At 40.8% G+C, this 10,770-nt stretch overlaps 1 protein-coding gene across 1 annotated transcript; it reads left to right on the top strand.

Moving 5' to 3' along the window:
* Positions 1-865: 865 nt before the first annotated feature.
* Positions 866-4,214, top strand: LOC118561536 (G-protein coupled receptor 157-like). Its single transcript, XM_036133678.1, has 2 exons — positions 866-1,057; positions 3,807-4,214. Exons 1-2 carry the CDS (start codon positions 866-868, stop codon positions 4,035-4,037), a joined length of 423 nt encoding a protein of 140 aa, XP_035989571.1. The 3' UTR covers positions 4,038-4,214.
* The last annotated feature ends 6,556 nt before the right edge of the window (positions 4,215-10,770 follow it).

Genomic DNA, 10,770 nt, shown 5'->3' with positions numbered 1-10,770 from the left:
GTACCCCGCCTCTCGCCCAGTGAACGCTGGAGATAGGCACCAGCACCCCCCGCGACCCCATGAGGGATAAAGCGGTTCGGAAAATGGATGGATGGATGGATGGATATTATTATTGTGTTATATTATTATGTTATAAAGGTCACTCATTCCTGCTGCTACCTGATCATAGCTTTATAAGTGTAACTATTAGAGTAACGACTGCAACCATGCACCATAGCTGCAACAATAACTGTAATAACTTATGTGCAATAAGCTATTTAAACAAGGTGCTATAATCCGTGCATTAAGCCTGTGCAATAATCCTGTATAAACTGTGCAATAAGCCTGTGCAATAGTCCTGTATAAACTGTATAATAACATATGTGCAATAACATATTTATACATAGGAGTGTACAGAATTGTATATTGTATATAGCTGTATAACTGTATCTAACTGATTCTACTTACCTACTTTGACACCTTCTTCTGACTTTTGACTATTGAGCCGATGGGACAAGTGAATTTCTCCACTGTGAGATCAATAAAGCTTATCTTATCTTATCTCATTAAGTGTCATTGCACCAGTCCTATCAAAGTTGATCGTGTACCAGAGTTTTCTCCCATGGTGGGTTGAATTTAACAAAGGGACAGTTTTAAGGGTTATTATAGCGACCTCAAATGTTTCTGTGGCTATTTTCTCTAACCGCTTGTGAAAATGAGGAACACCATTTGAATTAATCCTGATCTTCTGAAATTCTAGATCACATTCGTCTAACTGCTGCTGCCGTGGTCCTGAAAAATGATCTGTTGTTCCTGGTGGTGCACTACATCCTCTTTCATTTCTGTAAATCATCTCCCTGTCTGTGTTCTCTGCTTGACGCAGCACATGGCCCTGTCGGAGTATCGTCCCATCCTGGCCAGCAGGCCTCCATCGCAGTTTTTCTCCTCCATGGCGGATGTGACGCTAAGTCTCATCCCCATTATTTTCATTGTCCTGCGCATTTGGAGCACAGTGCGCTTCGTCCTGCTGCTGGCTGATTCTCCGGTCAGACAGCACCCGGTGTTGGTCACACTACACGTGAGTTTAAAGTGTTGTTGGGGGGGGGGGCTGCTTTCAGTGGAGATGAGATCTATTCATAATTAGTCACATCAGAGTGGGAGTGCATGTGTATAAACCAGCTTCCTGAATCTTCAGATGTAACAGAAGCTAAGTAGTGAAGGGGAGATGTGTGCACAGACTAATCAGAGCTTGAATATTATATTATGTGTTGGATTGCAATTAATACATTTGAACCATTGGTTTTTTCTAGGGTGAAATGAGCAATGATTGAGTGCAAGAGCCATTTTTTCTGATGTTCATGGGCTCAACAATATACATACATGCCCAGACATATACTAATATGTGGCCATATCTCTCTCAGCAAGTCACAGAGACACATTTGTACTTTTTTGCATGCCTTCAACCAGCTTATGGCCTTATTCTGGCTGGATATTTGACCACTCTTCTTATCAGAACTGGCTGAGTCCACCTAAACAGGGACCGACCTGCCTTTTTAAGCACAGTCCATAAATGTTCAATAGGTTAAAATGGTTGGAGTCCTCCCTAAACCCTAATGTCAGGCAGCTTTGACCACAGCAGTTTTGACATGTGTCCGGGGTCGTTGTCTTGGTGGACCACCCGGTTGGGTCTCAAGTTTCAACTGGTTTTGTTAAGTTGAGGTGGAGATGAAGAGTTTCTCCTTCCTGCTTCTATCTGTATTGTTTCCCCTGGCAATGAAACAGACCCTCAGCATCAAAGCTGCACAACAGCAAGTGCTAATGTTGGTGAATGTCGCAATGACTTAACTGTGGTAGATAAAAACGGCACTTTTACACGTAGTGCTTCTGCTCCATTACAGTTTTATGCTATTACCAGCATAAGGCGCCTGAATGCATGGTCTTTTGATAAATGGTTTTTCTACCTTATTTTAATATTGTGTACAGTGATACCACAATAATGATATATCTGCAGCTTAATGCACAGCTCTCATCAGCATGATGCAACCACCACTGAGCTCGACAGTTGGTAAAGTGGTTTTAGGGTTTGCAGTCATTACATCAGCTCCGCCAGCTGTACTTCTTGTCATTTTATCTAAAGACCTCAGTCTTTGATAATAAAGCCTTCAGGCTTGGCCATGCAGAGAGCTGCAAATGTCAATTCAGCTTGTAGGTTCTGATTTAGGTACGTCTGAATTTTCCATCTTGACTGGTACTCTCTGAGTTCACGATGGCGTTAACGTGACATCCCGGCGGACAATGACATCTTTGTTTTGGAGTCTTTCAGTTTATGATAGGCTTGAGCCTTTGGGGTTGCTGGGTTTTTCTTGACTATCCTAACCGATTGCCCTTCATCTGTGGGGCATGGTTTGGGTCAGATGGATAGAATTTGGACTCATTTGGGTGTAGTAACCCAGGACTGATTCAAAGGATTTGCAACACTGGTTTCACAATGCACAATGTAGGCCCATATGAAGCTCCTGGAATGGCCCTGACCTGAACACTGTTTCATATTGTTCTGTGGCAGGACATTAACAACTTTAAACAATTCTACTAATCGTGCTAAAAAGAGGCATCAGATATCCAGCCAAAGTCGTGCCAGAAACTTGTTGATGGCCACAAAACGTGTGTGGCTGGGCTGTGAGTTGCTAAAGGCCATTGTACCAAGTATGTAAATATTACTATGTATTCAAAGCTGTAAAAAGAATGGCCAAATGCATTAATAATAATCCTAAATTAATTCAATGTATGTAGGTATCTGCCACTTTGCTTGTTTACCTTTTTTTAAGTACTATACCAGGGGTGTCAAACTCATTTTGGTTTAGGGGCCACAATCAGCTTAATCTGATCTCAAGAGGGCCACACGAGTAAACTCATTGCAAGATTAAATAGAACTAATAAAAGTGGACTTGTTGTGGATTTTTATATTAAATGAATTTCACTTTTACACAATATATTATGAGTAACCTCAGCGTTTTTAAGAAAAGTATGTGCAAATTCAACAATACTTTTACTCAGTTAAACATTTACTTGTGCATTATGCATAAGAACTGATCACAGTGATTATACAATGTTGAAAAACATTTATTCACATTTTTTGGAACTTAAAAAACACTATCCTGCATGACAAAATACATCAAACAGATAAAAATTAAGACATTATTTAAAATCAATTTTCCGCATCTGAAGCTCAGTGCTACCATCTGCTGATTAAAACACAGCGCCCCTCGTGGACAACATAGGAACTGCAGATTTTCAATTAGACAAAGTACATGTTTTTTTCAATAATTGTTTTATCATTCTCTTCCTTTTATCTCCTCTTTCTTTCACCTTTTCTTTTTTTCTTCTTGTTCTTTCTTTCCCATTGTAGTGTCCATATCATTTGAGATATTCCCCACATGAATCATAATAAAACTATTCACATTCATAAATCAAGCGGAGCACTATGGCAAAAGCAGTACTGCTCCACTTGTGAAAGTCAAATCTGATGAGCTCTTTTTGGCATTAAGACAACAATTCTTATTGCCACATTGCCAGACAGGACACTTTTTTCATTTTTTTTGGAATAATGATAATGCATTTAGCCACTGGGCTGGACTAAATTGTTCGGCGGGCATGAACCGGCTCACGGGCCGTATGTTTGACACCCCTGTACTATACCGTTACATTTTACAATTATGGAGTTTTTGAAACTTCATAATAAAGGGTTAAAAGGTTAAGAAAAAAAAAACTTTGTTGTTAGCATTTTTAATGGTCAGGTAAGTGACCGCTTGTTTTCCATGTCGCATCAGGGTATCGGCAACACCTCGCAGGGAGCAGCCAACCGCATCATGTTTGTGTTGTTTACTCAGCCCATCTGCTCTCGCCTCTGCACCTCGCTCTGTTGCTGCTGCTCTAAATGCCGAGCGGAGGCGCTGCGCTCAGACGGTACCCCACAGCGGCAACAGACGAGACGGGACTCGTCCACCCAGAGAGAAGAAGAAGAAGAAGACGGCACCAGTTGTGCGCAGTCGAACAGATGATGCCTCGCTCTGCGATGGGCTTGTGTGAAGCTGGACTGAGCAGCTGAGGTGGAGGAAGTGGTGGAGGTTTCCATCGCGCTCAAAGCCTCGATAAAGCATGGGTAGAGATGCTACTGGTGCATCTTTGTTACAGACTGCAGTCATTGGGTTGATGTTAGGGGTTAGGGTTAGTGTCAAAGTACACTGATACTTGAGCACTTATTGCAGTGGATGCTGGTTTATAAGTCAAGAGGGATGTGAGTATCCTCCCTACTTGTGTCTCCTCATAACAGCATCATCTTAGAAATAAAAAACACAGGAACATACTCTATAAACGACGTCCGGCTGTGTGGAAGGACACACGGCCTAAGCACGCATTAGAGGACATATCTTTGCCACAGTTTTACAAGGTGAAAAGGCATGTTTAAAGTAATTCAAATCCAATTTTTGACTCCAACAACACTGATTTTGGTTCAAAAACCTCTGTTTTGCTTTGAACAAAGACGTAATATGAACCATTTGCGGCATGTATGCATTTATTCAGCGTTTGAGACTCAAAACCAACAGACTTAACGGTTGGAAAAATGTGTGCATCCTTCTCAAAAACCTCTGGTTCCCATACATTCGTCTGATTTCCCCTGTTTATGCTGGACTTATTAAAATAAACAGTTTTGATTGAACTTGTAGTTGGAGTAATGGGGCAGAGTGCACAGTTCAGTTTCTCATGCCGGGGAAAAGGAGTAACGACAGCAGAGTGGACGGATGGTCTGGGAGCATTCTATAGGGAAACAGCTTGCCAGTAAGATCTCTTACCTTCTTGTCCTTAAATAGAGCCAACAATGACACACAATTGATACATAGATTATATTAATTGGATTGAAGATTAAGACATATCAGCATATTACCTAAATTACAAGTTAATTATATATTTGGTACAGGTCAAGTGGAGGAATGCTACAACAGACACCACGCCAAGGCTGATAAACATCATTGGGCGTGCCTTTGGTGGTCTGAAGACACGGTGGCATTCCATCTTCTTTAGGGCGCTGTAGGGCAGCCTGACATTTGCCCCAAAAGTAATCGCTGCCTGCTGCATCCTCCACAAAATTAGTATAGAGGCAGGGGACCAGCTAGACGTGGAGGATGAGGAGGTGGACCCAGAGGAGGATGACCATCCGGCGGCTGAAGACAGGGAGTAGATCAGTTGGAGTCATGTCCACATGCTGCTTCATTTCATTTTTTTCACCACCTGTGAAACCACATAAAATAATCAGTAAATTAATTTCCATTCCAACTATTTCTATTTTTAATTGTAAGTTTATAGGCGTTGTCTATTTGTATGCAGTGTTTCCCCAAGGAATTTGCTTAGGCGAGGCGTTGAGTTGTCGGACCAGCGGAGCGGTGGGGGTGACGTAGACAAGCTTTGCGCGAAGCGGGGGGAAGAAGACAAGCTTTGTGCGGACCACCGGCAGAGCGGAGCGCATGTTTTTTTTTCATTATATGCACGCGCGAAAGCAACAACAAAAAAACCGCCTGTTACAGCATATCGAGTTAGGTTTTTTTTTTGTTTTGTTTTTGGAATGTTGGCGAGGCGGTAGCGTGAGTTTGGCGCCAACATAGCGCTACGGGAAACACTGGTATGAGATCTTAATAGGAGTTATTTATTTGTTAGAAACCATGTTAGCAACTGTTAATAATTTGTTATATATATTACACCTTCATTCTGTTCCATAGTATGGAAGCCCATTTCCGCCACTCTGTTAAAAAAATAAATAAAAATTATCTCATTATAATGAGACAGTATCTCATTATAATGAGATAGTATAGAAGCGTATAAGACTAATAGTGACCCTCACATTATTGCTGGCTAATTCATTGATGCTGTGAAGGAGTATAATGGATTTCCACAAAATATACGAATGGATCATGGCACAGAGAACACTTGTGTGGCAGCGATGCAAAGATTTCTGCACAACACCGAGAATTAAAATGGTTTTGAATCTGTTATTCTCGGTCCAAGTACAGGAAATCAAAGGATAGAGCGATGGTGGTGCACTTTAAGAAGTGAATGTGCCCAATTTTGGATGGACCATTTCGACCAGCTTAAAGGCATACTATGCAACATTTTTCAGTTAATTAATGTGTTCCATACCGTTTTAAATGATTAAATGAGTCATTTCAGGTCGAACAAAGGTTTTCTCAGCCGCCCTGGTGGTCTGTGGGGGAAATACCGTACTTGCAATTGCAGGAGCACTCGGCCCGCACCCACAGGCTCAGAAGTCTTGCGTGCATCGCGAGAGTCGGTCTTGCTTTACGGCGAGAGCTGCTACACGCCCCCAGTGAAAGGCATGCTCGTTGCTAGCGCAGTGGCGATATTTGTGCAGTCATCATGGCGGAACCAGCGAGAAAACAGCGAAAGCCCATGTCGGAGCAGGCAAGAAAGAGGAAAAGGGCTCTGGACAGAGAGAGGAGTCGTACACGGGTGAACATCGGACAAGCTTTTTCCGAATGGCGAGAGCTAAAAGAAAAAGAAGACTGCAAGGCTGACGCGGACCTTGCGTTTCTGCTGATGCGATTGTAAGTAACATTGTAGGGTTTCTCTCACGCTACGGCCTCGCCACATTCCAAAAAAATAATAATAAAAAAATAAAAATAAAACTAACTCGATATGCGCGCAAAGCTTGTCTCCCCCCGCTCCGCTCAGCCGGTCATCGGCACAAAGCTTGTCTCCTCTCCGCTCCGCTCAGCCGGTCATCGGCGCAAAGCTCGTCTCTCTCTCCCCCGCTCCGCCGGTCGTCCGGTAAGCAAATTCCTAGGGGAAACACTGTATTGGAATGGTTTCTCTCTCTCTGTGTGCATGCTCATACTTTCACTGTGTTAGTCATTGTTTGTACTGCCTTTTTTTCGACTTTTGTATTTGTTGCGTTCGCCTGTCTGCTAAGCTCAAAACAACTGCGCCTGGCTTGACGGAGAAACTAGAACAGCTGAGCATATTTACGACAGTGCACTTTTACTTTCGCCCTCTGGGGGGAGCCTCGCTGGAAAATCAACGCCGGTTGCATAGTATACCTTTAAAGCCGATGGCTATTTTGTTGACAGCTTTCTGGACAAATCATTGATACAGTTTTGCTTCCTACAAACAATACAGGTACTATAAATGTATTTCTTGCTTTCAGCACACAAATTTGAAATAAGTTCCAACTAATAAAAAAGCATGACTTTTTTTCTAACTAATATTTTCTTATTCCCCCCCCCCCCCCCCCCCCCCCCCCGTTTTTTTAATCAAACAGGTGGAGCTAGATGAAGTTGTCCGTGCATGGAATGACCATCGCATACGATCTACAAATAATCCTCGGGCTCCTCATGGTCGTCCCACATTAGTGCACGGTGTTCCCAATCTGTATGGGGTACCAAAAGTTTTGCAGTCTGCTAATCTAACAAAGCTGGAAATATGTATAGAAGAATGTCGTTTCAAGGACTTTCCCTGTGATGTCGATGTATTTCACTTATGCACTGAACTCATGACTGAGCACAGACTGGTAATGACAGATGATGTCTATGAAATTACTAATCTTCATGTAAGACTCCGTCAAATGATCAGTGATGGGCTGAGGGAGTAGTTTCTCTATATTACCCAGGTCCACAAAACATCCAACAGGTCAGATATTATGTCTATATGTGCTGTGTAAACACTGTGTGATTGTAAAACTAAAATGCATGAATGAGTTACAATTTGTTTACATGGTTTACTTAAAAAGATTAATACATTTCAGTTTCCTTCAATGTTGTGGTCAAGGTCAATCTATTAATTTCAATGTATTTTATCTTATGTATTAATGTAAAATACTAGCTTCTTGTTCAAAACAGTACTAAATAGTACCAACATTTGCAGGTTCTCCGTTTTCTTAGCCTTATTTGTTCAGGGAAACTGCTTAAAAATGGACAGGAGTGTTATATGTACAACCAATGTTTTAATTATGTTATTACTAACAGATAACAAATATGCTATTGTTTGCAGTTGGTATTAATTTGATAAGAGTACAACTGTTGTCCTTATTCTTGACATATGTTTTTCAGTATTATGGCCAATCAATGTATTTACAGTGAAACAGCAAATAATAAACAGACTCTACACTTTATTCAGAATGTATTTATTTTGTATTCTGCCAACAAAAAACAATCCATTATTTTGACATCCCCAAAAATAAATCACAAGGGCTTAAAAAAAACTTGCCTTGGTGTATAGTGCACTCATTTAATAAGCTTAAGATAAAGGGATTTACCAAGTTGTGCCCAGTAAAACAAAAAAGAAGACTCTTTTTATAACCTTCCACAAAAGAAATCCATTGTGCAAAAACGATTTTATTATGAATATGAATGCAATGTAACAAGTATGTGTCTCATAAAAAGATACAATAACAATAAACAGTTCCTATTTTTTTAATTTTTGTTTATTTTGGCTGTGAACTTCTAAACATGTCCTGCAGTCATTTTCACTTTACATCTTTTGATTTATAATGTCAGTTAACAATTAACATGTTAATTATGGCATAACAAAAGTCAGCTACATTGTGTTGTCTGGCATCATGGCTTTCCAGAAAGAATGTTTGACTGCTCCCCTGACAGTTAACAGATATGCAGAACTTGAGCATGTGTGGTACAATATCTCCCTTGTTGAATTTTGACAACCTATCCTTAAACAAACAAACATCTATGCTGCACAAACCAGCATTTACCTATCGCAAGCAGTCTATCCCTTTTCATTACATCTGGAGAAAGTTTGGGAAGGGTAACATCACCCTGGTAAAATGTTATCTCTAAAACCTTAAACTCTGACAAGGAAAATAGTGGGAAAATCCTCAAAACATCTAAATAGAGCTTGATAGGCAACTTGTTACTTTAATTAATTCCCCTTTCTTATTATTCCACAACTGTGGAACTCCACCCTCTACCTCCACCACTTTCAAAACTAAATAATGTCCATGACCCATACATTAGACTCCAAAATCTTGTTCATTTCAGCCCTGAAATCTGGATAGCTATCATAATAGATTGACAGCTCAAGGACACAGCCACATGTGTGAGCCACAGGTCTTCTGAGAAACCCTTGAATCTTTGTGAACTCGATAAGAATTTTCTTATCCAGGAACAGGTCTGAACCTGTGCAGAACCTTAGAAACAAGGACAGATGCTGCAAATCAGCGTTTTTGATATACGTACTAACGTACTGTTGAATGTCCTTCTGATGGACATTCATTTCCTCAGGAAAGACAATGGACTTCAAAACTTTTCTTGCATTTGGTTGCAAGTTTTCATACACTGAAGAAAGGTCCTGGAAGCTGTTCCCAGTGACACTGAGTGTTTTGGCCCAATGTTCAATAACGTAAGCAGGCTCCTGGACAAGTGTTTTGTGAGCAAGCTCCTGGAGGATTTTGTTTACATTGCTGGCAGTGGGCATTCGTCTGCAACTGTGGTTATCAAGAATTTCTATCAATTCCTCTATGTCAACACTGCTGAAGTTTGACTGCCATGACTGAAACACAAAGCGCTCAGATTCAGACATGCACTTAAGGAAATTCTCCACCACCTGACTTTTTACCTGTCCAAAGGCTGCTTGCTCTAATATGACAGGTGCAATCTTCATAGGAAGATATTTCTCTCTTGTCCATCCAAAAACAATTATTCGGCCTACACTCTCCCACTGCTGCTGTCCATAATCATGTCTCAGAAAAGGCACTTTATAAGTGTTTCCTGTAGTACACTGGTCATAGAATTCTTTCCAGAAGTCAGAAAGACAGTCTCTAACAACTCTTCCATCATCATAACCCATCTCAGGTGTTCCATCTGGCAGTACAAGCTGGATTTTGAAATTTCGATCTAGAAGTCCATCATCACAGAAGTGTGCTATGAGCTCAGGAAGTACCTGTCCTCTGTGAACTATCAGTATCTTCTTCACTGCCTTTGCAGATGATGTGGATTGAGGAGATATTGGCAAAGTATCATCCAAAATCTGTGGCTCAGTGTCAGAAAACGGTCCTAGAAACACTATGTTACTGCTATCCAAATCCTCCTCCCTAAGCTCTGTAGAAAGAAGTGAAAAGTTAATGTTGTCATGATTTGTTATGTTTCCAACAAATAGTAAGTCAGAAGTTACTTCTGTGGATATTGTAGATTGGCTGGCCATTGCAACATTTAGAGCAGATGAGGAGGAAGAAGAAGAGGGCTGACTCAGAGAACTGTCTTGATACTGAAAAACTGGTGAAGACAAAACTTCATCTTGACTGACTGACTGGTTAGCTTTTTTTTTATGGGTGGTCAGGTAAAACCTGAGAATAGTCATTTTTGTAACATGAAACATTTGACCAACAGTGATTTTATCATCAATTGCCACTTCCTGATAATCTTTTAGATCTATTTCAAAATCTGCTATGGACCCTTCTCTATTTCTTCCATTTGGAAAGAAGAGGCCAATAGCCATCTGGATTATCTCACTTTTTTTTAGCATCCTTTGATACATCGACCTTCCTTGTTCTACCACCTCTTCTTGCTCTTACTTGTTTAAAAGCCTGTTCTTCTTCATTATAAAGAAGCCAACCTATTTATATTTTTCTCTTTGACTTTAGAGCATTCTTCTTTACAGTTGTTTCACATTGCTCTTCTTTTTCCATACCACAGCCATCTTCCTGAGCATTTTTTCTTTTACCCAGCTTTGATTTCAGGCGCTCAAACAGTTTTGATTTGCGACTGCTTGGGG

The sequence above is a fragment of the Fundulus heteroclitus genome, unplaced genomic scaffold, assembly GCF_011125445.2.
Source record: "Fundulus heteroclitus isolate FHET01 unplaced genomic scaffold, MU-UCD_Fhet_4.1 scaffold_66, whole genome shotgun sequence".
NCBI classification, from domain to species: Eukaryota; Metazoa; Chordata; class Actinopteri; order Cyprinodontiformes; family Fundulidae; genus Fundulus; species Fundulus heteroclitus.
The sequence above is the reverse complement of the archived record's forward strand: the minus strand, read 5'-3'. Positions and strand labels throughout refer to the sequence as shown.

Coding starts and splice junctions, on each gene's coding strand:
- LOC118561536 (XM_036133678.1), top strand. CDS start 866: ATGGCCCTGTCGGAGTATCGTCCCATCCTGGCCAGCAGGCCTCCATCG. Junction 1,058..3,806: donor CGGTGTTGGTCACACTACAC/GTGAGTTTAAAG, acceptor ATGTCGCATCAG/GGTATCGGCAACACCTCGCA.